Genomic DNA, 27932 nt, shown 5'->3' on the forward strand with positions numbered 1-27932 from the left:
ATCTCTCTCCCCCACCCCAGAGGGCTGAGTATGTTCAATGGTCATGGAATACTGATTGAAGGCTGGGGGGGGGGGAGAAAAAGGAGAGAAGGAAATGGAATGACCACAATATGGCAAAGGTCAGGGCTGGCTGGCACCCCCAACGTGGGGTCAATTCCACACCGCAACTTGGTTCAAGCACGCTACCATTCTCTACTAGGAGCACACGCAATAGATCATGTGCAGTAGATAAGAATGGCCGGTTCTAAACTAACAAACGCGGGCCACAATAAATTAAGTACTGAACAAGTACCCTCCGTAGGGGGCCGTGGAGAAGAAGGCGGCGCTGCTGCTTTGCTGCCTGTAAATCTGGCGCCCTCGCTGCTTATCACTGGCAGGGCGCACAACGGCTCGATACGGCCTTGAGTTAGACCCCGGCCGCCGGGTCAGAGTCTGAGGTCTCCCCCCGCACTCCCCTGAGGCCCTCCGTCGCGGACTCTGCCCGCAGCGGATAAAGTCCCCCGCCGAAGCGGAGGGCGGTGAGAGCGAGCTCCGTGAGGCGCAGCGGCAGCCGCAGCATTTTGAGGCGCGTCACCTCAACGGACAAAGAAGCGGGCGGCGATGGCGGCGGGAGCCGACAACACGAACCTGTCGGTGGTGGTTCACAAAGCGGGCGACTTGCGCCTGGTACGGCCCCCCTGAACTTTAACCCGCCATTTTCCTCAGGAAGAGGCGTCCGAGTCCCCGGTAGTCACTTAAGGGGGCTGGAATGGCTGCCTGGGGCTTGGACCTTGAGGGAGGGAGGCGGCTTCGGAAGCAGAACGGCAGCCTTTCAGTGCACTCCAAGGCGCGTTTACTCAGCAGTAAGTCTCGCCGTGTTCAAACGGGCTTACTCCCAGGCGGCTGTGTGTGCACCCCCGTCCAACATCTGGACCTAGAATTTCAAATCTTGCTGCAGTTGGCGGGGCTTTTCTGCTTTTAATTGCTGTATCACCATGATGGGGCGCCCCAAAAGGTGTCTCCCCTCTCCCAGCACCCCTTGAACCTGAACTGGTGTAGCCTTGCCTTGTCAACGGCAGGAGATGTTTATGGCAAGATTGTATGGTGTAGCAGGTGGTACTGCCATTCTGCACCATTTTCGGTTCAAGGGCCCGCTGGGAGAAGGCAGACGTTTGCTGCGGTGCCCAATCATGCTAACTCTGTGGGGTTACATGCACAAAGATCAAAGGCAGAAAGGCCCAGCCAAGTGCAGCAGGTAGTTTGGACATTTCAGTTCCGGAAGCAGGACTTGGGGAAAAGGTGCTTTAGGCTGCAGTTCTGTGCAGCTACCTGGGAGTAAGGCCCTTGGAACACAGTGAGACTTACATTTGAGTAAACATGTATAGGTGTGCACTGTAAGGCTGCAGTCCCGTGCACCCTTACTTGGGAGTAGGGATGAAAGGATCTGTCAATTTCGGTTCTCTTGGTTCCTCATTTTTCCAATCTTAAATTCAGTTCTCCGCATTCCTGCAGCAAGTTGCTATTTTTTAAAAAAAGAACCCTTGAAAAATCCTCAAGATTTTAGTGTAAATTTCTCCTAATACATTTTGGTATGCAGTTTTGACTAACGTACACATTTATGCAAGCAATTTATTCTAATATAATGCATTATTGTATGTTATTTTCACTAATATATTCATTTTTATGCACACTTTCCCCTAGTATATATGCATTCTCTTAAACATTGTTTGGATGGAGAACTGCATTGAAAAATTTGGTTAGGTGTGAATTTTGACAGATGGCTGTGTTTTGGTTCTCATATGTTTTGGAAAGGGCAAATTCGGCTTAAAATGCAAACTGAATCGAGTTTCTTCCCATCCTTACTTGTTGGGAGTAAGCTTCATTGAAGACTATGTGGCTTACATTTTATTTATTTATTTACTTGTTTATTTATTAGATTTATTAGTCACCCATCTGGCTGGTTGTCCAGCCACTCTGGGCAACGTACAGAATATTAAAACATTAAAATCTCAACAGTAGTAATAAACCTAACCCACCCCAAAAGCCTGTCTGAAGAGCCAGGTCTTCAAGGCCCAGCGGAAGCTCATAGTGGGGGCATCTAAACAAATATGCATTGGCTTGCACTGTAAGGCTCCAGCTCTGTGCACACTTACAGTTTAGTAAACCTCACTGAGTACAGTGATGCTTACATTTGAGTAAACATGGATAGGATTGCATTATGCGGGCACAATCCTATACTTGGGAGCCCCACTGAACTCAATAGAATATATTGTTTATTTCTGAGTAAACATGAATAGATAGGGCACTTCATAACGGCAGTATTCAAATATAGGAAGTCTTAATACTGAGTCAGGCCATTGCACCATCCGTATAGTCTACTCACTGACTGGCAGTGGCTCTCCGTGTTTTCATATGGGGGTTTTTCCCACTCCATCCTGGAGATTCAACCTGAGACCTTTTGCACACAAAGCATGTGCTTGTACTACTGAGTTACATCCTGCCCTAGAGAATAATGCCATCTAATGCTGTGGGACCTCTGAGTAAATGCATAGAATTGGACTTCCCAAATCACTTGTGAAAATGGCCTTAGAGCACAATGCTGCATTTACTCAGAAGTATGTCCCAGGCTATTCAGTGCAGTTTGATCCCAAGTAATCTTTTATTTTTTTTCTGTATATGCAGCATGTGCTCACTAGTTATGTAATATGACCCAACCTTAGTAGTCCTGGGGTGTGGTCTGAAGGCACATGAAGCATCTTGTTGAAGCTAAGCAGGTACATGTGCTTGGGAACCACATAAACGCCACCTTGAGTTCCGTGAGGGAAGAAAGGTGGTGCAGTAGGGCCCTGCTTTACAGCGCTTCGCTAATGTGACTGTCTCAATTAGACGCAATTAGACTAAAGCCCCACTCATACGGCACTTGTTCCGCTTTTACGGCGGTTTTCAGGCATCACACGCCATTCTATTCAATGGGTTCTGCTTTACAGCAGTTTTCGCTTTACAGCAGGGGTCCGGAACGTAACCCGCCATATGAGTGGGGCCCTACTGTATATAAATGTAAATAAATGTTGTGTTTTGATCAATTTGGGATAAAGGGTCATTAGAACATAACTGCCTTGCTGAGTCAGAATGAAAGTCCGCATAGTCCAGAATCCTTAAAACTAGATGAGTCTGGGGAGTCCATAAACAGGGCATGAAGGCAATAGCCAGGTCCCACTACTGCTCTGAGTCATTGTTCTTCAACCTTGGGTCCCCAGCTGTTGTCAGACTGTAACTCCCATCAACTCCAGCCAGCTTAGCCAATGGCCAAGGATGATGGGGGTTGTAGAACGGTGCAATTCCTCATGTGCTGCTTTGCTTGCAAGAACTTTGTGTGCCGCTGTGGGCTTTTACTTCATCTTAATGTATCTGATACCAGTAAATTCTATTGAGAAAGGAAGATTTATCCCTGGAATTTAGTCATAGGACCACTACAGGAGTATTAGCATTTCCCCTGTAGTTATGGAATGCTGTAGAATTCTTAACAGACAGATAATGAGGATTTTTCACACCATACATTGAAAGCACATGGCTTCCCCCAAAGAATCCCTCACAGAGCTGCAATTCTTACTACTCTTAACGAACTACAGTTCGAAGGATACTTTCGGGGAAACCAACTGCTTTAAAAGAATGGTGTGGATGTGACCTATTTGCAATAAGGTTCATCAAGGCCTGAACAAATGTTATCCTGAGACATTTATCTGCTACCCACAACCAATTATATGTTTGCTCACTGGCTAAACATTAAATACTCCCTTGCATGCACCACCATATCTCCACAGCGATTTTACATATATTATCACACTTCTTACTTATTTACTTTCTTACCTTTAAATGGTGAAGATGCCAGGCTGAGGTTTCAGTCCTATACTCATTAACATGAGAGTAAGTCCCACTGAACTCAGTGGGGCTGAATTTACAGTGGGGCTTCATTCTGAGTAGACACATGTAGAGTTGTGCTGCGAGTGTGTTTTCTCTGAAGCTTTTAAATGTTGACATTGTATATAGATTGTTCAAAGGTTTGTTGTAATGCAGAGAGAGAGCAAGAGAGAGGGCAATTCTACTTAAGCCTTCACTGAAATTGCTAAAGATGTGTATGTTTTTGTCAAATGTTTCTTCTCTGTTTAGAAGTGGTATACAGTCAAAAATGACGACAACATAAAATCTTTCTACTCATGTTAGGAACTTTGCCATTTTCTGCCTAGTGGAAAGAGAAGTTTTTAGACCTAAAGTTTCATGCCTGTATATTGGCATAATTTATTTTCCGGTGTCAAAATTCTTAGGAAGCAACCAGGTACCACAGAGCAAAATCTTACAGCCAACTATGAAGATTAATGCTGCAATTCTAAGGATGCTTACTATTTAAAAATCACTTGAACTTGGTAGGATTTCATTCTGATTAGCATCAACCTGTTGTGTCATAGATGAACCTTTCTATGTCTGACAATGTGATATGAAAGTTAACACTTGTCCCCATTGGGCTTCATTAGCACTGCCCAGTTAATTCACTACCTGTTAATTCCATTGAGGACAAGCATGGTGCTTGCAGATTCAGCTCCACAGCAATTTGAGATGGTTGCCCCTTTCATTGTTTGACCCATGAGTGGCTCAAATAGCTCTGTTTATTTTATTTCCACATTCATCTATCTCTGAATAGGGTTGCAACAGGACAAACAAAATACCATTTATCCTCGGGATGGCAAGGAATTTACTATAGTAGGCCACCTGAATCAATCCTCAATATATTCCTGGAGTAAGCAGCAGCAAGCTTTCACAAAAGCTGAGTGTTGTCTGTTTTGTTTCCTTGCAGGAAAATCGACCAATGCCTGAACCAGGTCCCAATGGTAGGTCTGTTTAGGCTGTCTTTCAGTTTGTGGATTTTAAAAAAAAGCATTTTATGTCTCTAGTTACATGAAAGGTTACGGTGTTGGTTACAAAATAAAGTCAGGCTCATTATGCTTTCAGATTAAATCTTCAACCTTTGCCCAAGATTAATTTATTACCTTACCAATATAGTTGGTTCAGTAAAAGACACAGCTCTATTTCTCTGTAACATCTGAATCGGGAGAGGCCATGCAAGCCCTGGACTGCTGCCTGGACTTGGTGGTGGGCTGGATGAGGGCCAGTAAACTGACTCTGAATCCCAGCAAGACGGAAGTGCTGTGGGTTGGTGGTTTTGAGATGTTTTAAGATGTTTTTAGTGTGTTGTGTCCCTTGTGTGCCACCCTGGGCTCCTTCTGGGAGGAAGTTCAGGACAGACCCATTGAAATTAATGAACCTGAGTTAGTCATGTCTATTAACTTCAATGGGTATACTCTGAGTAGGACTAGCAATGAATGCCATCCATAATGTGAACAGTCTTAATTCTGAATTAACTCTTCAAAGCCTTTACTATCATAAGCAGTCATAATATTCAGGGGCTATATCTTTTCTTTGATACTGATTCTGAAAGATTTTCATTGTATATAAATTAACACACCAAAGATGGAGCGGTCAGAAGATTGCAGTGGCTACTTCTGTGGCTAGGGGAAAAAAAGCATCTTGCGATTTTTGTAGTCAAAGAGTCAGCTGTTGCACATTTTGCATGTCCCCATTTCAGATATGAGTGGTGGAATAAAGCTTGACCTGCTGCAAGGTTAGCTAGCCTCTGATATTTCTGCACTGTCTCTAGGATGACGGAATGAGTGGCCTGAGTTACATATGCATTTGTTTTGGTTGCACTTGTTTTTAGCATACAGATCAAGTGAATGTTTTATCAAAGGGCTAGCTCAGAATTATTTGAGCTAATGGGGAAAAGGTTTATCTTTGGCTGTTTGTCAGAATGAAGTTCAAGAGCTAATAATCATTGGGCTGACAGCCAAGCAAGAGCAGGTGAGACAAAGGGGAGACAGCAGAAGGCAACAGGGTCAGTTGTCAGCTGCAGAGCAGTGGAGAAGAAAAGCATGGTGAGATAATCGATGGAAGCAGCTGGATTACAAGCAGGATTGACACCTGCCCAGAGTGAAGTGGGCCCTAATATTTGAGATGGAGGGTGACCAAAGGGAGAGCACAGGTTATACCCTTGCAAATGCATCAGCACTGAAGCCTCTAGTGGCTTGTACATGTGTCTGTGTAGTGCTGACCTGTGCAAGCATTAGAGGATTATGGGTCAGTGCAGCTCTGGCATAAGATGGACTTTGTCTCTGTTCTCCTTGGTCACCCTTCTCCCCCCAGGACTCAGCAATACTGCTATGGCTTAAAAAAAGAGAGAGAGAGAGAGGCTTTTTTCTTACAGTTTTTGAACAATTCATACAAAACGTACGAACGAGAAATAAGGAAAAATAGGAAAGAGCAATGTGGATTAAGGTGTTTTGAAGTGTACAGCAACATAAAAGCACTTCAAAGCAATACAAAACAATTATTAACATGACTGGCTGCTCAAGAGACATTTGAAATGACTGCATAGTCCTTTTGGCATAAAAACGTTTTCAAGAGACGCCTGAAAGTTAACTGCAAGGGTGCCTGCTGAATCTCTGCTGGAAAGAGCCATTCACAGCATGGGACCAGCGACACTACATGCCTGACTTCTAATTGAGTCCAGTTGGGCCTCTGTAGCACAGGGGAAGATTAACTATATTTATTGTTAATACAGATATAGTGTTTTGCTGACTATGATGTATAAATCTCAAGAAAAGCTGACAAAATGTTCTTATATTTCTCTTGTTGTGGTCACACTGATACATTGCCAGCTCAAATAAGGGCAGGGAGTGGAAATGATTAATCCATTGTTGTGTAGAAGGTGATGCCTTCTCCTTACAGTTCTGACACATTTGGCTAACCCTAGCGCACACATGACCCATATCATGACTCAGTGCTAAATTCCAAATAATTCAAAGTAAATTCTTTTTTTAAAAAAAGGTTTTTATTTAGATATGCAACAAACAAAACGAAGATAAGCAAAGGGAAGAGAAAGTGTGGTGTAGTGGTTAGAGTGTCAGACTTGGGACCCAAGAGACCAGGGCTGAAATCTGCGCTCAGCCATGAAGCTCACAGGATGATCTTGGTCCATTTACTCTGTCTCTCAGCCTAACATACCTCACAGGGTTGTTGCGAGGATAAAATTGGGAGGAGGAGAACCATGTTTTTACAGCACCTTGAGCTCCTTAGAGGAGAGGTGGGATATAAGTATATAAATAACATTCCTTCCATTCCCACCTCTCCATAGGATTAAAAGTCCATTAGTGGATAATTTCAAGTAAATTCTGAAGTAATTTTAATTCTGAAATTTCTGTTCACTCAAGTAATTCAATACATTAGGCACATCTTTGAAGGGTAGTGAGTTTTGCAGGACTAAATTACTACCAAGACGTCATCCCAAAAGGGGCTTACAACTGGACAACTCCACATTGTGAAGGTTTGCTCGCTGGGTAACTCACCACCTTGGAAGGTGGAACTGCACTGTGACATGCCTGAGCAAATTTTAAAGACATAAGACCTGCCTCCAGAAAGTGGTAACCCTAATCACAGATACAAAGATAGTGAGAAACTAGGTCAATTGGTGAACATGACTTGGCAGGTAATTTGTGATGGAAAGCAAGGAATCTAGGCAATGATTGTCAAATTTAGTTGGCTATGGTTCACACCTGTCTGCACTTGATATCGTATCTCTGAAATGTTCTAGAAGTCTTCTGGCAAGAAACCAGAAAAGAAATGTCAACATTTCCACTTAGCAAATAACTAGAAACACAAATTTGAAAAGTCAGCTACTCTTCAAGCCTTCCGTTGTTTTCTTGATGTTAATTTGTATTACAGATGACAGTTTTTCCCTGAGGAGACTTCACTCTCTGGTTTCTCTTTTCTCTGCTAGAAGTGCTTTTGAAGATGCATTCTGTTGGGATTTGCGGCTCTGATGTCCACTATTGGACACATGGACAAATTGGGGATTTTGTTGTAAAGAAACCAATGGTGCTGGGCCATGAGGCTTCAGGAACAGTTGTCAAAGTGGGGTCCTCAGTGACCAAATTAAAGAAAGGTGAGCAGGGCCCATGATTTATTCATTTAAAAAATTATGCCCCACTTTCCAAGGAACTTCCTCCACAAAGCTGCCTACAATTTCAAATAAAATCCAACTCCACTTGATAATAAACAATAAAAATACAAAATACAACACAATAAACCAGCATAAAAAGTGGAGTATAGAAATAGAATATAAAGCATAATACAAATCATAAAAACTAACAGGAATTAAAAATTGCAGAATGAAAATAGGCTGATTTGAGAAGACTTGGTCAATCAGTGCTGAAGACATAACACTTTTGAAGCTTGTTTCACTTCTAATGAAACTGGTGCCACAATTTACCTTGGTCACGTCTTCCTTCCCCTTATCCTTACAATTACTAATCGGGTACCTTCAGTGGTGAGCATTCACCATTATTTGTTTGCCCAAAGTTTGTGGAAAGGTTATGTAATTCCTGCTGTTTATTGAGCATGCATTGTGATTCGTTTGTATCATGTCTTCTCTTCTTCCAGGCATTTTAGGATGTATTTTTAAATTGTTCTTCTTAAGTGTTTTTAAATCTGTATATTTGTTTTTAATGTTTTTAATTGTTGTAAACCGCCCAGAGAGCTTCGGCTATGGGGCGGTATACAAATGCAATAAATAATAATAATAATAATGCTGAAAGCGCATGATCGAGTCCCAGCATGCTTCACTGCAGGGGCTTATGGCACCATTAACAGATAAGTGAGAGGGCTGATTACCTGATCATAGACATACTTGCTTTAGGTGGCTGCTGAGTAGGATTCTAGGCTTTTGCTTTTGGATGAAGTGTCAGAAATCCTCAAAGAAAACTGTCAGAAATCTGTTTGCTGAGTTCAGAACTGATGGAAACTTGAATTGTATATTTTAATGATCAGATGGGGAACCTGTGGCTGTCCAGATGTTGCTGGACTACAACTACCATCATCCCTTACAATTGACCATTCTGGCTGGGGCTAATGGGAGTTGAGTTCAACAACGTCTGGAGGGTAACAGGTTCCCCATCCCTGTTTTAAAGGAAGCCCCCAATTAAAAACTCATTGACCTCTGCCATGAACTCACTAGGTGACCTCTGGCATTCAGTTATTATCTCAGCCTCTTCATTTGCAGTGTTGAGGCAATAGTACTGGCATATCTTTTGGGGATGTTAAAAGGAATACTGAAATAATGTGTGAAAATGGCCTGGAGCTCACCTAGGAATGCTAGAATATTAAGTTGTATTTTTCTAAGACAGTGGTTATTAACCTTTTTTGGGTCATGGGCCGCTTTGAGAATCTGATGAAAGCTATGGACCCCCTCCCCAGAAAAATGCACGTAAACACATACACACAACATTTTCAAAGTGACAGGAATGATATAGAAGAAGAAAAAAATGTGCCCCATTCACGGACCCGCTTAACCATAGTGTAGTGGCAAATTTAGAAGTGCAGGGTCCTTTCATGATAGTCACAGCCACTCCATGCCCCTCCCCATTTTTACTGAGTTGAGAATGAGATCTTTGTTAATGCCTTCTCCTACAACAACAGCTGTCCCTAGGACCCAATAAGCATGAAAGGGAAGAATGTAAGCTACTGAAAAGAGTCTTCTCAGTGGCTGACTCACCTCCTTTCAGGAGGAAAGGACAACGAAGCATGTTAGAAGACACTTTTAAGTGGCTAACATACTCCCCTTTCATGCTGATTGGCTCGTAGGATGCTGGAGATTTTGGGCCCCTGTTCCCCAAAAAGTAAGAGGTCTAATACTCCCCCAAGACCCTGGACGATTACACCCCTGCTCTTAAGCTCTGCCATGGACCCCATGGACCACAGATTAAGAATCCTTGTCCTAGGATATGATTGTTGTTATTGTTCTTTATTTATCGCCTTCTACACAAGTGTCTCAGGGCGATGTTGCCTAATATGTTTTGGTACGTGTAGTCTGATCTCTGGCTTCTAGGAAAAAAATCGCCTCTTTACATGACAACTTGTCCATGCTTTTATCTTACTGCATCCTTCTTGTCTCCCAGGTGATAGAGTGGCTATTGAGCCTGGGGTTCCTCGAGAAATAGATGAATTCTGCAAAACTGGGCGATATAACTTGTCTCCGACTATCTTCTTCTGTGCAACCCCTCCTGATGATGGGAACCTGTGCCGCTATTACAAGCATGATGCCAACTTCTGCTACAAGTTAGTTGCAAATACCTGGTGTGGGAATGAGGCTAGCCAAAGCGATTTCCTCCTCTGAGTGTGTTTGGAGCAAATGGGATGGTAACAGTTGATCTCGCATATCTGGACTGTTATCTGGACTGACCATAGTCGGGTTGACTGATAAAATGGAAAAAAATAACACAAACGACTGAAATAGGGAAATTTGAGCACCATTTTTAGCATGTCTCTGTGTTTTCTTTACTTGTTTCAGTTCTACTTTAAGTGGTATTTAAGAATTTAAGCCTCTGGTTTATAGCCTCTGTTAAATTGTCGTCTACCTGATAATACTTTTAGATGTTATGCAGTAGACTTGAAGCAGCCCAACAGGACTATTGTGCACCATTGTTAATGATGATGGTCTGGCTGTGAACAGAAGACAGTATGTGTTTTGGAATTTTGCAGATAATATTGGAATTGGACCCATTTATATGAATGTTGAAAAAATAGTTTTTCCACCAAGAAACAAGTTTTTTTCTGGGTTTCTGTTTGCCATTCATTCTATTTATTTGTATTCATTCTTGAATACGAATTTTTATGTTATGTTAGTTTTTATACAGTGACTTCCAAATATTGTACATAAGTTCTAGAGTTCCCAGAGTAAAGCAATCCCAAAGTGTGGTACTGTCCTGACCTACTTAGTCAAATATCTAAGTTTCTCCTATTGCTGTTTATAAATGATCTGGGAGGGAAAATTGAATAATGAGATTGCAACTTTGGTAGAAAATTCCAAAAATTATCCAGTGCTAAAACAAAAGCAGATTACATATATTCACTAAAAGATCTTTTAAAGAAAACCCTGCATATTACTGAAGTAAAAGAGTGGTTCGTTTTTATTGTTATGTGGTCCACATGGAGTTAAAATAATTACAACTATGCATATAGACGTTTAGAGTCTAATAGTGATTACTAGTAGTGATAACGGTCTAAGATTCTTATCAATACATTTTTTTCAAATGTGGTACAGATGGTAAAACTGTGATGAAAGATGGATAATAATAGGGAAGATAGCACAGTACAAAACTCCATGGTATGCTTGCCCCTTGAATTTTGCATACTGTACTGCTTTACTCATCTCAAAACCCTGGTACAAACAAAACGTTTCCCAGTTTCTAGTTAAGACATCAAGAAACTGCAACAACCCCTCCCCCCTTCAGGATCTATGTGTGTCTGTAAAAAAGCACCAAGGGAATTGATTTTAAAATGCCTGGGATATGGAATTAATGTTATTAGGTTTCTTCTTTTTTTAAAAAAAAGTGATTCTTCAGCATCAGACATGATGTCCGAAGGCAGATGAGACAGACAGATTTAATAATGTGACAGAGAACATAAATGAGGTTAACGGCAAGTTTAAAACAAATTAGTTTTGTCATTTGTTGTAGCAAACAGTTTTGAAGAATAACTGTATATATAGTTTTGAAAAGGATTAGACACAAGATTCATTCTCATTCTCTGAATGTCACTAGGGGTGCAATCCAAGTGCTGTTTATGTTGGGCTGAGGGGAGGGATATGGCAGACCGTCAGCTGAGCCAGGGCTCAGCCGAGCTGTGCAGGTATAGGCCCCTCATCCTGACTCATCCTGAGGTCTTCCAGTGAAGCCCAGCATAAGGAAAGCCAGCATAAGGCCTGCAAAAGGGGCATTCTGGGGGCGTGTTGGAGGAGGGGCTGGGGGGGGGACTGATGCAATATCCAGGTCTCATTCAGCACTCTCCTGCAACCCTCGTTGCTGGCAGCTGGTATGCTGGGAAAAGGGGTGGCGAAAGAAAACTTGTATTTGGGATGTGGTGGCCCCTTCCATCAGCTCTGCTTTCCCCAGCTTTGCTCCTGCTAGTCTTCCGTAAATTGGATTGCTCTGTAAACAATCTGGTAACGAATGGGAGGATAATTGATCATTGCCCAGTATTAGCTAATGGGACTGAATTATACAAACAAACTTGTGAATTTTAAGGACAATTGGTTAACTGGGTAGACAGAATTTGCAGTAAGGAATTGTGTTCCTTTAGAAACTTAATGGTTATGTTTCAACGGTTTTAAGATAAAGTAATTGAAATCTTGAGTTAATTGGTAGGACCACATTTCAGAGCAGAGATGGGAACTTTGACCAGGTCTAAGTGGAAGGGAGATAATTGTTGTTCTGACATCAGCCTCACTAATGATGCTTCTAATTTAGTAGAACATAATTTTTTTCCATTTTCACCCCAATGCTTTCATGTGTGTATGTGTGTGAAAGGTTTCTCTGGTTTGTCTTGTTGCAGACTTCCAGATAATGTAACGTTTGAGGAAGGTGCCCTTATTGAACCCCTTTCTGTGGGAATCCATGCCTGCAGAAGGGCCGGAGTGACTCTGGGAAGCAAAGTCTTCATATGTGGTGCTGGTATGGAACAGTCTGTTCTACAGTTCTTTGCTTTTCCAAGCCAGATATCTATCTCTGAGTCCAAGGGCCAGTGCATGATACTCACCTGGGGATGTTGTTGGAAACAGCTTCTTCATGACAAGTCCTGAGCTTGACATAATCTTTGCAATTGCTTATGGGGATCACTGCCATGACATTGTAGGTCTCTGTTCTTCCCCACCCTCTTGATTCTAGTAGCTGCTGTGTGCAGAGATGTAAAGATAAAACATAATGGCATTAGTCTGAATGATACGTAATTTCAAACCAAAGGACAGGGATCCCTAACCCTTTTTTTGGGGGGGGGGCTGGGGGCACAAAGCATCTGGCATCTGTGGGCACCGCAAAATACCTATTTCACAGGAGAAAATCTGGCAGTGCTCAGACCTTCTTCCTCCCCAAACATCTACGTCCCCAAACAAAAATGCAGACAGAAAAATAGGCAGCCCCCCCCTCAACCAACCATCACTGCAAAGCATCTCTATTTTTTTAAAAAAATGGAAGGGGTGGATGGCCATTGTCAGCCTAAAGGAATTAGAAGATAAAACTGTCACTGCACTAGGTAATTTATAGCTATGAAAAGATAATGGTATGGTATGGTTGAGTTGAGGAAGCTATTTAAGGATGGAATTTTGACATCCTAGAATGAGATATGTATTGGTATGGGACAACAATGTCCTTAGTCTGTCTTATTCGCAAGTACTGAAATAAATTAAGTTGTCATCCCCCCCAACCCTCTATTTCCATCAATTTTAGGCCTCTCAGTACTCCATACAATGGGTATAACTTGGGTAGCAACTAGAAAGAAGGCCTTTTGGTTGTGGCACCCCATATTTGGAACATTCCACAGGGAGGCTCGCCTGGCACTTACACTATTGTATTTTTGCCTCTAGGCGAAGACCTTTTTTATTCTTCCAGGTCTTTGAAATAATTTTACGGCTGCTTTTAAACTGCAGCATTATTGTTTTATTTATTTATTTAAAAAATACATCAATAATAAAAACAGTAAAACCAAACATCCCCCACAAACTGCTTCACACCATCAAAGTACACAGTCAAAGTAATAACATAACAATATCCAACAGAGGAAACAAGTCTGGCAGCACAAGGTAAATGTAGAACTAAGCCAGTGAAAGATTAGTCGACCCTTAACTGAAGGCTTTTTTGGAGAGCTAGGTCTTCATCAAATACCTGAAGCAATATGGCGATGGGACTGATGGACTTTGCTTGGCAAGTCGTTCCATATGGTAGATGCCACAATAGAAAAGGCCCTATGCTATGATTGTATATTTAATTATATTGTTATTGTTTGCCTGTTTTATTTATTTATATACAATATTTACTTAAAACATTTATATACCACTTAATCATTTGCATTTCTAAGCAGGGTACATAAAAACAAACCGTACATAAAATAAGCAAGAGAATTGTTACATCTGTTTGATGCAACCTATTCTGGAAACATTTGTGGAAGGGCAGCAGAACACTTCTTGATTCTGCCCCCTGCTCTTTTTTCAGGACCTGTCGGGCTTGTGACCTTGCTTATTGCTAAGGTAATGGGGGCCTCACAAGTGGTGATAACCGGTAAGTTAGATTTTCCAACTCTTCAGCTCCTTCTGTCATAACTACTTGCAGTTTGGTTCCCCAGGTTTACATGGGATTATAGGATTGTCAGGGCAACTGCAAGGCAGAGGTGAAGTATAAGGTGCTTAGCTATACCCTGAAGGTTGGCCCCTGCTCTTGGGGATACTGGAGAAAAGCAGAAGTGGCTAAGGACTCAGGTTTGCTGCAGATTGCTTTGTGTCACTGAAGCTTCTTGCTCTGTGCAGTGCCAGCAAAATTCCTGGTTTCTGGGGGACAGCAAGTATATTTGCTTCTCATCCCTTCATTTAGAGAGCCAGATGCTCAGAAGTCCACTGAATTGGAGTCTTTGTTGAAGTCTAAACCACAAAGAGTCTTATGGCACCTTAAAGGCTAACAGGTTTATTTTGGCATAAGATTTCATGGTCTAGAGCTCAGCAGGTGTACAAAGGTTGAACTGTCAGATATACATAAATTACTATAGAACAAAAACATGTAAACGGGAAAGATGTGACATTTCTATGCATAGCTCATATGTATTCCACAATAGCACAACAGCAGTAATTGGTAAACCTAATTTGTAATGGGAGAGGAATTCATCATGTTTAATGAGGACACTGTACTGTTAAAGAACATGATCAACCTGAATTTGAGGTTCAGTTTTACAGTTAAGGAGGCAGACATTTTTAATGCATTTCTTATTCCTCTGCAAATATAATATCCTCAGTGGGCGGCTAATTGTCCCTTGAATAACCTTTCTTAATTTCCCCTTATTATCAATTCCTGCTTCGGAGCAGGAGGAGTTTAAATTACAAATTTCCTCTCATTTTCCCTCTTTTTAGAGAGCCAGCGTGGCGTAGTGGTTAGAGTGTTGGATGAGAACCTGGGAGACCAGGGTTCTAATCCCCACACAGCCATGAAACTTACTGGGTGACCTTGGGCCAGTCACTGCCTCTCAGCCTCAGAGGAAGGCAATGGTAACCCCCCTCTGAATACCGCTCACCACGAAAACCCTATTCATAGGGTCGCCATAAGTCGGAATTGACTTGAAGGCAGTCTATTTCCATTTCCCCCCTTTTTATTTTTATATAGTGAAGTATTGCAATTTCAATACAAAAAAGTAAAAAGGAAAGAAAGAGTGGAAATAGTTATTAAATTCTCCTCACTCCAGGAATGGGAATTGACATAAAAGGGGAAATTAAGAGAGGCAATTCAAGGGGCAATTAACAGGCTGTTATATATCCCACTTCTCCCCTTAGAAGCAATAAAAGGGGCAGAGGTAGCAAGCAGGAAGCTTTTAATTAATGTTTAAAGGCAGCTTTGCTGAAAAGGACTTATTTTTGAATATAGTAGGATCTTGCCCATGAGGGAGGCCATTATTAAATGTAGTGCTATATATTATGTGCTATGTGAAATTTTCCACTTTCCACTGATGGTGGAAAAGGAATGCCTCATCAATGCTAAAGGGCAAAATCGACCTAGTTGTTTTATTGTAACATAAACTTTCATAGCCAGCTTTGGGACTGGTGCTGTTTAACTTGCTCATAAATGGTCTGGAGGGAGGAGGGAGGTGGCCAAGTTTGCCAATGACACCAATTTATTTAGAGTGGTAAAAACATAAAGATCTACCAAGGAGGCCCAAAAGGATCTCTCCAAACTGGGTGAATGAACGCTAGAATGGCAGTCTAAGCAAATGTAAAGTGATGCATATTGGGGCAAAAATTCATAACTTCCCAGATATGATGAGGTCCAAATGGATGATGACTAACCATTAAAGAGAACTTGGGGTCAATGGTAAGCTCAGTGAAAACATTGACCTGGTGTGTAGCAGCTATGAAAAAAGTGAATTCCATGCTAGGGGTCCCTAGGAAAGGGATTCAAAGTAAAATTGCCAATAATGCTTTTATGCAAATCTATGGTGTGACCACACCTGTGTGTACAGTTCTAGAGCTGGAAAAGATGCAAGCAAAATTATCATAGGGCTGGAGCAAAAGTTTACAATGTTTGGGCCTTTTTTTGTTTAGAAACTTGTGTCTAAAGGCAGAGGGGACATGGTAAAGGTATATAAACTTATGCATAGTATGGAGAAAGTGGATAGAGAGACGTTTTCCTCCCTCTATAATATTACTAGAAGCAGGGGTTATCCAATGAAAATTAATGTTGGGATATTCAGGACAGCCAGAAGGAAATATGTCTTCACAACGTGTACAGTTAAACAATTGAATTCACTACCACAAGACACAGCAATGGCTACCAACTTGGATAGCTTTAAAGGGGGCAAGATAATGGTATCAATGGCTGCTGGTCATGATGGCAATGTACTGTACTACCTTCAGCACTGGAGGCAGTGTGCCTCTGAATATCAGTTGCTGAGGATCATGAACAGGAGAGTGCAGTTGTGCTCACATCCTGCTTTTGTGTGTGTGTGTGTGGGGGGGTAACAGGATGCTGGACTAGATGGGCCTTGGTCTCATCGAGCAGGATTCTTCTTGTATTCTTTGTCAGATGCCAAAGTTAACATAAGAACATACATAAGAACATCAGAAGAGCCTGCTAGATCAGGCCAGTGGCCCATCTAGTCCATCATTGTGTTCTCACAGTGGCTAGCCAGATGCCTGTGGGAAGCTCATAAGCATAACCTGAGCACAAGAGCACTCTCTCCTTCTGCAGTTCCCAGCAACTGTTATTCAGTCTATGGAAGCAGAGCAGAGCCATAATGGCCAGTAGCCATTGACAGCCTTATCTTCCTGGAATTTTTCTTATCTTTTGAAGCCATCCAAATTGGTCGTCACCACTGCCTCCTATCAAAGTGAATTCCATAGTTTAACTACTCGTTGTGTGAGGAAGTACTTTCTTTTGTCTGTCCTGAATCTTTCAACTTTCAGCTTCGTTGGATGTCTGTGAGTTCAGGTATTATATGAGAGGAAGAAAAACATTTCTCTGTCCCTTTCCGCATCTGTGGGGAGAAAAAAAAAGGCAAGCAGGATCAAAATGGCATGAAATGCAAGAGGTACAATAGGTATGTGACGTTTCAGTGCAAAGCTTGAATGTACACAAGATAAGAACAATTATCAGCAGATTTTACTCTATAGTTTGGGTCTTAGTAATAGATGCCCCAAAACAACAGAGTTTGGTGGCACCTTAAAAACTAACACATTTATCGTGAGCTAAGATTTCATGGGCTGTTGCCCATCTGATGCAGTGGGTTCTGATCTACAAAGGCTCAGGCCATACTTTTGACTGTCTTTAAGATGCCACCAAACTCTTGGGTTGTGTGCGTAAAGGAAATATTTTTGTATGTAATCCATCTGCAATCTAGGGTAATTGCAAAATGTCCCCCAATTCACCTTGCCATTCACTGGGAGAGAATTGAGGGATAACATTCTACTCATGGAGAATGGGTGGAAATGATGGTGATGGAGGGATATTTGAATTGGTTCTGGGGTTGGGCAGGCTGCTTACTTACCTTGTGTGGATGTAACATTCACCTTCCTTGTCCTCCTGGATCTCTCAGCGGCTTTTGATACCGTTGACCACGGTATCCTTTTAGATCGCCTGGAGAGTTTGGGATTGGGAGGCACAGTTTTACGGTGGTTCCAATCCTTTCTCTGTGATGGGCGCCAACAGGTAGCATTGGGTGATGAGGTTTCAGACCCTTGGCCTCTCAATTGTGGTGTGCCACAGGGTTCTATCCTCTCTCCCATGCTATTTAACATCTATGTAAAGCCGCTGGGAGAGATCATCAGGAGATTTGGGCTGCAGTGTCACCAATATGCGGATGACACTCAGCTCTATCTCTCATTTAAATCTTAACCGGAGAGGGCTGTGGAGACGATGTCCAAGTGCCTGGAATCCGTGAGTGGATGGATGGGCAGGAACAGGTTGAAGTTGAACCCTGATAAGACTGAGGTACTACTTGTGGGAGACAAGGGAGGGTTAGGAGATGTTGACCTGGTGTTTGGTGGGGTGAAGTTGCCCCTACAGGACCAGGTCCGCAGCCTTGGGGTTGTTCTTGATTCCAAGCTGTCCATGGAGGCTCAGATTTCGGCTGTGAGCCGGGCAGCTTGGTATCAATTACACCTTATACGTAGGCTGCAACCCTACCTCCCTGTTCAACAGCTCCCGCTCGTGGTGCATGCCCTGGTCACCTCTCGATTGGACTACTGTAATGCCCTCTACGTGGGGTTACCCTTGAAAATGACCCGGAAATTACAACTTATACAGAACGCAGCGGCTCGCTTGCTTACCAACAGCCGCCGACGGGACCACATCACGTCAGTGTTATTTGATCTACACTGGCTGCCAGTTGTTTTCTGGGCCCAATTCAAGGTGTTGGTTTTAACCTTTAAAACCCTGTACGGTTTCGGCCCAGCTTACCTGAAAGAGCGCCTCCACCGCCACCAATTATGCCGCCCAACTAGATCAACCACACAAGGCCTTCTCTCAATCCCGCCAACCAAAACAGCTAGGTTGGTGGGTACAAGGGAGAGAGCCTTTTCTGTGGTGGCCCCCACTCTCTGGAACTCCCTCCCATGTGATCTTCGACATGCCCCTTCCCTAGATGTATTCCGCAAGGCCCTAAAGACGTGGCTATTCCAACAAGCCTTCGAGGTCCTTGGGATGGGTAAATCGTCATGAGTCTGTCATCTATCGTATGTTGTTAATATAATTGCTTTTATATGTATTGATGACTGTCCAGTATTTCTATCTATTGTTATTAATGTGATTGCATCTGATATTATTGTATTTTATCTTTTTTAATGTACGTCGCCTAGAGTGGCTAATTGCCAGATAGGTGACAAACAAATTAAATATTATTATTATTATTAACATGGTGTGCATTGGCAGCTTCCTATTTTTCCTTGTCAGAGCTCAGGGAAACTATGTAGCTTAGCCTGTTTTGGCAGGGGGTCACTAGCTGTTGGCCACCATTTCTTGCCCCCAAGATGTTTTCATAAAATGTCATAATTCTGTTTTTGTAGATCAGGTATGGGGAACCTGTGACCTCCAGATTTTGTTCTGTCAGTCCCAGCTGCCATTGCCAATGGCCAGGGATAATGGGAGGTGTAATCCGGCAACATCTGGAGAGCCACAGGTTCCCTGTCCCTAGGAAGGGCTGTAGCAAAGTGATGGAGCATCTGCTTTGCATGAAGAAGGTCCCAGGTTCAATCCTTGCCATCTCAAGATAGGGCTGGGAATATCACCAGACTAACCTGGAGAGCCTTTGCTAGTCAGTATAGATCAGTGTAGTTCTCAAACTTTTTTTCCTCCATGGACCACTTGAAAATCGCTGAAGGTCTTGGCAGACCACTTGATGATTTTTCTGCCTGTTGTAGCAAATATAATTCCATAGAATTCAAATGGTTACATAATAAAATAAAATATAAGAAATAAAAGAAGCAATAAAAATACAATTAAAAATCAATATGAATATTTATTGTGATGGATATGCCATGTCTCCTCTTCAACCACAAATCCACAGGCACACCATGGGCCACTGGTGGTCAGTGGGTCCTGGTGTAGACAATACTGCTCTAAATGGATCAGTGGTCTGACTTAGTATAAGCCTTTATGTTCCTACGATGCAGACTCTACACTATAAAGCATATTTCTGGGGGCAGGAAATGATGGCCAGTGGCCGCTTGTCATAAGACCTCTTGGTTTTGCTGGCTGGCCTGTCCATGGTACCAGTGGGTAAAGAATAAAGGGGATAAGAAGCTGTCACCACTTGCCACATCACGTACATCCAAGGTAAATGTACAGGTACCTTCTCTTTCTGAATCACTTCCAATATCCCTCCTTCACCCTGTTTTTTTTTGGGGGGGGGAGATTCGCTACCCTCCCTCCAAAAAGGCCAGTCCATTTCAGCAACACAGAATACAGCCCTAATGTGAAGTGATACAGTCTCGACAGGAAGCACCCTAGTGAAACTAGGCCCTGAACTGAATGACAAGAGACATTCAGAATTCTTTGGGGAAAGTCATGTGCTTTAAATGTATGGTGTGTCTGCAGCCACAGTTACTTTCATGCTATTCTAATGCTATAGTTTCCATTGGTTTTGTTATTTGTATCCTCCCCCTCCAGATTTATCTGCTCCCCGCCTTGAAAAGTCTAAAGAAATTGGGGCTGATTTCACTGTCCAGGTAAAGAGTGAGAGCCCCAAGGAGGTGGCCCACATGGTGGAAGATGCTCTTGGCTGCATGCCTGACATTACCGTGGAGTGCACTGGGGCCCAGGCCTCTATCCAGACTGGTATATATGTGAGTCTCTCTTAGCCCATCTGGGCTAATCTTTAATTTCTTGTGGAGGTTATTGCTGTTGGGGAAAATGATAGAAGAACAAAAACCTGACATGGAGAAAATAATCCTTGACCAAAGACAAAATAAAGAAAAGCAAATAAAGTCAAGGTCTAATCAGACATGATATGATTCTAAAAAATAGATAGAAATGAATAGTGGAAAAAACAGTCTTGGCTAATAGCCGACAGAATACACAGTAAAGCCCAATTTCAAATGCACATACACTTTACTACACAGGGTGTGATATGAATTGTTAGCTCTGTAGACAAAATATACATACACTCCCAATGGCAATAAAATGCAGAGGTGTACAAATGCAGAAATATAAAATACAAAGGTAAAATGCACAACAAATCTCAAATACTGTGCCAAATATGCCAAAATATGCCAAACGCATTAAGACTTTATTCAAGTCTCCATCAGTGGCATCTATTCAGAGAGCTTCTCTTTGTGCATGGATTCAGGTTATATAATGCTTAAATATATATATAAAGCAAAGATATATGAAAATGCTTTTTATTAACCTAAAATGTACCAATTCATACTAAAAATATAGAAAATATTAAAAATCAGGCTTACCATATAAACTTTGTTGTTGCTGCAGATATCATTTATGAAAACAGCTTTGCAATTCTTCTGTAAAGGAGCATGATATAAGCCCCTGTAAACATAACCACTAAGGATTATATTCCAATTCAGGCAAGAATTTATCGCAATTGTCCATGAAAAATACACTAACCCAATTGTAATAACTTCTAACTCTTATATTCACTCTTATACAGCATGCATATGCTTCCTGTCCTAAATCCACACTCAAAAATAAGTTGGTTAATATATTTTATATAATGACTCAGCATCCAGTATAAGGATGATGCAATGTTGAGTTGTTTAGGGCTGATGCAATACTAACACCCCTGTAAATGGGCTTCATTCTGTCAGTACTTAACATATTTAGTACAATGAACTAAATTTACAGAACTTGGCATGTAATGTAATATGTAAAGAATCATGAATCATTTAAGCAGAGCCAAAAAGACTCACAGACAATAGCTAGGAATAACCAATAAATAAATCTATAAACAGAAAGAAAGATATAATACTACATAATAGGCATCCAATCTAGTTCTTCATTTAACCCATTTGGCATTAAAGTGTCAAACTTGTATATTCGAAATATTTCCCTCCTTTATACAATTCTTTACCTGATGTTTTAATTTTTTCTACACACCAAAATAGAAGAGATTTCTCATCTTGTTTAAACTGCAAAAAGTGTTTTACTAATGGGGCATGTACTTTCTTAATTCTAATACAACTTTTGTGTTCATAAATGCGTATTTTGATTTTCCTTGTGGTCATACCCACATACAAAAATAGCCATGGACACTGCACAATATATATATAATCCCTTTAGTATTGCACGTAAAAAAATCTTTGATGTGAAATAACCTCTGGTCTCTAGGATTGGAAAATGATTTGATTGATTAATGATTTGATTAATTAGTCCTATTGAGCAACTTAGGTGCTTTCAGTCTCGAATGTACTTACAAATCCCCTAGATTAGGTGCACGTTTATATGCAAACATCGGATAGTTCTTACAACGTGGAATGTTCTCTAGGAGGTGCCAATGTTTATTAATAATCTCCTTTATGGATGCTGCATATGTGTCATATGTAACTGGTACAATCATCCAGTACCAGATTGTACCAGTTACATATGACACATATGTAGTTGCATATAGGACTATAGACAACAGCAACATTGTAGATCAATTCCCATGTGGCAATTGTAGTGTATGTTGCAACTGCACTAAAATGAAATCATAAAATTGACTGACGGCTCCTATGGGTGTCTCACTGAGATCCCATAATGCCGAATGTATTTGTGTGCCCAAGCCTTCTATTTCCCCAATGTTAATTTTTTTTAAAAAATTACTGACTGCTTCCATAGGTCCCCTGCTGGGATACTGTGATGGCAAAAAGTTTATTATGGACCTCCAAGCCCCCCTTCTCATTTTTAAGTTTTTTTATTCTTTGATTTAGTTTATTGACTACCCCCATATGCACCCCACTGTGATGCCAAAAGGTTTTGCCCCCCCAAGCTTCCCAAATTTGTCCAGTAAAAAAAATTAAGTGTTTTTACTTCCACTCCCACATGTGCTCTGTTGTGAATCTGTGAAGCCAATGGATTTTTGTGACCTTGTCCCAACCCCCTGCAAATTAGTCTTTTTTTAAAAAAAATGGCCTGACCCATTTATTTATTTATATCCTGCCCTTCCTCCTAGCAGGAGCCCAGGGTGGCACATTTTCACACTTTGGCCACACCCATTTTGACGTGTGACAACACAGAGAGTTGGCTCTGGGCCAATGTGGTCCTTGACCCAACAAAAGTTGGCCGGCTTTGCTTTAAGACACCAGCTGAGGTCTTTCCGTTTTCCCTCAGGCTTTTAATAGCATTTATTTGCTTTTATCTTATCAGGTCACCCTTTTCAAACTGATGAACTGCATTAGAGTTTTTTATATCAGGCTCGTCGTTATTGCTCATTTCTACTTTTGTCTGCTGCTGTTGATTTATTTTATTTTATTTTTATTGTTTTTTGTAAGCTGCCTTGAGGCCTTTCTGAAAAGGCATGATATAAATCCTAAAAATAGATGATGGGCGGGGGAAAGAGATTGTAGGCAAACTTTAAAAAATGTGTGTGTGGTGGGGAAAGTAAGTCTTTTACACTGCAGATGTAGATGTACTGCCTTCAAGTCGATTCCGACATATGGCGACCCTATGAATAGGGTTTTCATGAGGCTGAGAGGCAGTGACTGGCCCAAGGTCACCCAGTGAGCTTCATGGCTATGTGGGGATTCGAACCGTGGTCTCCCAGGGCGTACTCCAACACCTTAACCACTACACCACACTGGCTCTCTTTACACTTCAAGGGGTCTGAAAAGGAGTGCTGAGAGAAGATTGAGGGAAATTTTCAAAACTGAAATTCACATAATCCTGTTAGAGAACAGGCAAACAAGGAGAAAGGTTTGAAGTGAAGTCTAGTGCAATAACCCATACAAAATCCTTTGAAAGCTCTAATATTGGATAAAATGATGGAGCTAAGAGAGGTAACAGGAGAGAGTTCTTGTTCAGATGCTTTCTAAGGGTAATATTGATGTGCCTGACACCAAAGCAAAACCTTACAATTTTGTTTTTCACATGTGATTTAAGACACTCGAAAGAAGCGGGGAGGGAACTATGAAGAAAGCAACACAGGAACATTAGGAAGCTGCCATATACTGAGCCGGACCATTGGTTCATCTAGCTCAGTATTGTCTACACTGACTGGCAGAGGTTCTCCAGGGTTTCAGGCAGGGAATTTTTCCCAGCCCTGTCTGGAGATGCTGGGTGTTGAACCTGGGACTGTCTGGGTATTGAACCTCTGCCACTGAGCTGTGGCCCTCAACCCCTAGAATTGTAGTTTGAAGGTGTGGATATGAAAAAATTCATCAGTTCCTCTTGTTGAGTCCTTGACAGCATGGATCTGTGCATGCATCCTGTGCTGCTGTTTCTTTTACAGGGTAGTTTGCCTCAGCTAAGCTGCCTTAAGATCCTCACCTTGGACTTTGTCTGCAAGTCTAGAACTTTGGCAGAAAGAGTCTTTGGTTGGAGGTGCACATTCGTTTTGATTCTCCTTTTGTCCTCAGGCGACTCGTTCTGGAGGGACCCTGGTTTTAGTGGGACTGGGGTCTGAGATGGTCACATTGCCTATTCTGAATGCTGCTGTACGGGAGGTGGACATCCGAGGAATATTTCGATATTGCAATACGTGAGTGTTTTCTAGAGATCAAGATGTGCAAATGATATTTGTTTTAAGTGAGGCAAGAAGGAAAATGGAATGCCTCTAACTTTTTAAATGGCTTTAAACTCTGAACCTTGCATCAACTACATAGCAGAATTTTAAAGCGATCTCAGCGCAAATTCAATTAGGGTGTTCTAGAGCAGCCTTTCCCAACCAGTGTGCCTCCAGATGTTGTTGGACCACAACTCCCATCTTTCCTGACCATTGGCAATGCTGGCTGAGGCTGATGGGAGTTGTGGTCCAACAACATCTGGAGGCACACTGGTTGGGAAAGGCTGCTCTAGAGATTAAAAGTGAAATCTGTATAAGAGATGTAGAGCCACTTGTATTGCTTCTGCAGGGATCAGAGGGTCCAATCAGTCAAGATGTTGGAGACTTGTAAAAGAGTCTCTTGGTTATTTTTATCTTTTTAAACGGTCACTGAGGAGAGAGCTTGAAGTTTTGTTTGTTAGGATTCCTGAGCAACATGGGGTGCAAGGCTGCTAGTAATATATGTAAGAAGCATGAGCTTCTTATAAAAGCTGTCATGAAATGAATAAAATTAAAACAAGTAAACCATCAATATAGTTGGACATATAGTGGCATTCATATTCAGCCGGTCCTGGTTCTCGGTTCTACCAACTGCTGCTGTCATTCTGTCTCTCCATCTGTATTACAACAGGCTATTTGGAACTTGAGGCTTCTTCAAATGTTTTCTTCGCTATTTTCTTTCAGGTGGCCAATAGCAATTGCTATGCTTGCATCGAAGAAAGTGAATGTCCAACCATTGGTGACACATCGCTTTCCTTTGGAAAAGGCTGTGGAGGCTTTTGAGGCAACCCAAAAGGGTGTTGGGATAAAAATTATGCTGAAGTGTGATCCCAACGACCAGAATCCCTGAAAAAAACAGGAAACTTCACTCTGCTCTACAATCCTGCTGATGAGGATGGAGTATGTGGAACAGGAAACTTTATTTCTTAAGGACACTCAGAGCCTTAAAACTGCATTGCCTAGAAAACAATGTACTGCAAAATTCTCCTAAATCTTAAGCTCTTTTACCCAGAATAGTTAGTGCAATCTGATGAAACAAATGAAATCAGTAGAAGGAGCTTGATGATAATGGTCTTAGAGCTGAAACACAGTCAGAACAGACATGAGGTGCAGCTTATGCTGGGCAGTACTATTTTAAACTGCCTGTGGGAGTGGTCCCTCGCATAACAGTCTCCTTGGATGAACAAAACTATTATATGAGGGAAGAAGGTTCTAGCCTAACCTTCAGTTTTGTACATATGGAGAGTTGTTTTATATGGGAGAACACTGAATTGTGCAATCCCCACCTATAGTCTGACCTAGTTCAGCCCAATAAGAATTGTACCATGTGACTACTCTGATAATATTTTCTGCTGTTAGACACACTTTAGTCTTGTTCCTGTAATAATCTCCCTCCAACTAATGCAGATTTTGGAACCACTTCACACAATATGCATTTCAAACTTCTATATAGGAAACAGCCTGAAACATAGCTATGGATCCTAAGAACAGCACTGCTGGATCAGATCTACAACATATCTAGTCCAGTATCCTGTTTCCCACAGTGCCCAACCAGATGTCTATGGGAAGCCCACTAGCAGGGTATGAGCGTAATAGCCCTGCTATTGTTTCCTAGCAGGGCCAACGCCAGGCAGGCTGGGGCCCCTGGGGCACCAGCCTGCACCGGGCCCTGGCACACGCCCACCCATCCCACCTACCTCTTCTTGAAGGGCCCCTCCTTAGAATGGGTGGGTAGCGGTAGCTTGCCACAGATCGCGGGAGGGAGTTCCAAGGCACCCCACCACCACCACGCAGGCCTGCGATGGCTGCCTGCAACATGCTCCGCCTACCTCTTGAAGTAAATGCTGGTCGCCAGGGCAGCGCCAGGCATGCCAGGACTGCGCTGCAGGCGCAAGTCTTCCACCAGCCAAGATGGCAGCTGAGGTTTCCCTAAGGCCTCTGCCGCCATTTTGGTTGATGGCACACATGTGTGCTACGTGCACGCATCCCTGGCTGCCGTCTGGCACTGGCCCTGTTCCCTAGCAACTGGAATTCAGAAGCTTGGGACCTGTGATCCCGGATGTCGTATGCTTAGTGCCCATTGATCATCACATATGACAGTTGCTTGAATGTTCATTTATTTGACTTGTGTGACTTATATATGAATTCTCAGTTACTTTCTCTGTAAGAAATGCCTAATGTGGGAAGCAGATTGGGGGGTGGGTGGGTTGGAAGTTGGACTAGTGAAGTTACATTCCACGGAATGAGGAATATTTCATTTTGGGGGGAAGGCTATGCCTGAATATGTCTATTTCAGTAACAGACAATATACTTGTACATCATGTATTTGTATGTGCACTGTGCTAGAAAACTGCTGCAATTCCATCCTAGATTGTTGTCTCATAGAACATCTAGGAATGGATGAATCGGTCCATTTTGGTTTCTTTCCATTTCTATTTTTTTCTAGTCTTAAGTTCATTTCTGCACCACTTCATGATTTTTTAAAAAATTACTCATGAAAATTCCTCAGCTTTTAAGTGCACTTTTCTCCTAATGACACCATTTTGCAAGCGGTTTCCCCTATTATTTTCACTTGTTATTTTCACTAATATATGCAACTCATGCACAGTTTTTGGTTGGAAAACTAATGCAAAATTTGGGGAACTATGAATTTTGAAGGATAGGTGCATTTTAGTTTGTGTGTTGTTTCAGAAACTGAATTAGCTAGGTATTGTATTTCAAGGAGCATCTCAGAGGCTTCACCCCCTCATTACCACTAAGAAATAATAGGTTGTATCTAATGCTAGTCCTACTCAGAGTAGACCCATTGAAGCTAATGGGCATGACGAACTTAGGCCCATTCATTTCAGAGAGTGCTTTGAGTAGGACTTTGCTGGATGCAACCAAATGAATGTCGTGAATTAGACTATACCTGTCCTGGCCCCATCTATTTTCTCATATGGAAGAAAATGGCATGTTTGGTGTCTTTCCCCCCTGTGGATGGATTCCCTGCAAGCACAGCTATTGTGTTTGAATATTCTGCATTTGAGGACCTAAATCCTTGCCTTTCTACAAGAGCTGCAATGAGCACCACAGCTCTGAAAGGGATGTCGACATGTTTCAGCAAGTAACAAGGTTGAAAGCTGGACTGTCATTTTGAAGTTTTAAGTGGCCACACCTGACGATTCTGTGTCTTCAGCAAGGGCCTCAGACAGAAACCACTAATGATTTATTTCATTCATCAGGGTCATGTTATACTGATTCTGGTTCCACTAGGCTGTCTCTGTCCACAAATGAAGCTTGAGCTATCAAAAAGAAGTACAATTGGGCAGGGTCTGTTAGAAGGGGCTAGGGTACTTAGGCTGCTTTGAATGCTAATTCTTAGGAAATGTTACTTTGTTTTTAAACTCAGGGCAACTTGGAAATAAAATAGTTGCATTGAATGAACTTCTTTTTCAGTTGAATGCATTTACCACAATGGGGAAAGTAGAATATGGCAGCTATTAGTAACAATAGATTGTTTTCTGTGAGTTGCATTTTTCACTACAGTAGGGCCCCTCTTTACGGCGCTTTGCTTTACAGCGATTCGCTAATAC

At 42.0% G+C, this 27932-nt stretch overlaps 1 protein-coding gene and 1 long non-coding RNA gene across 2 annotated transcripts; one reads left to right on the plus strand and one right to left on the minus strand.

The window, feature by feature from the left end:
• Nucleotides 1-376: 376 nt before the first annotated feature.
• Nucleotides 377-27783, plus strand: SORD (sorbitol dehydrogenase). Its single transcript, XM_061595222.1, has 9 exons — nt 377-666; nt 4829-4862; nt 7865-8029; nt 10041-10200; nt 12475-12593; nt 14127-14192; nt 20274-20449; nt 24173-24294; nt 25042-27783. The coding sequence occupies exons 1-9, from the start codon at nt 601-603 to the stop codon at nt 25205-25207; spliced, it is 1074 nt and encodes a 357-aa protein (XP_061451206.1). The 5' UTR covers nt 377-600; the 3' UTR covers nt 25208-27783.
• Nucleotides 9941-21287, minus strand: LOC133369735 (uncharacterized). The gene is made up of 4 exons (XR_009758969.1): nt 21068-21287; nt 19403-19516; nt 12679-12812; nt 9941-10338 (listed from the first exon to the last, which is right to left on the minus strand). It is a non-coding gene; the product is annotated as an uncharacterized LOC133369735 (long non-coding RNA).
• Nucleotides 27784-27932: the final 149 nt, after the last annotated feature.

The sequence above is a fragment of the Rhineura floridana genome, chromosome 14 (genome assembly GCF_030035675.1).
Source record: "Rhineura floridana isolate rRhiFlo1 chromosome 14, rRhiFlo1.hap2, whole genome shotgun sequence".
In the NCBI taxonomy this organism is placed as follows: domain Eukaryota; kingdom Metazoa; phylum Chordata; class Lepidosauria; order Squamata; family Rhineuridae; genus Rhineura; species Rhineura floridana.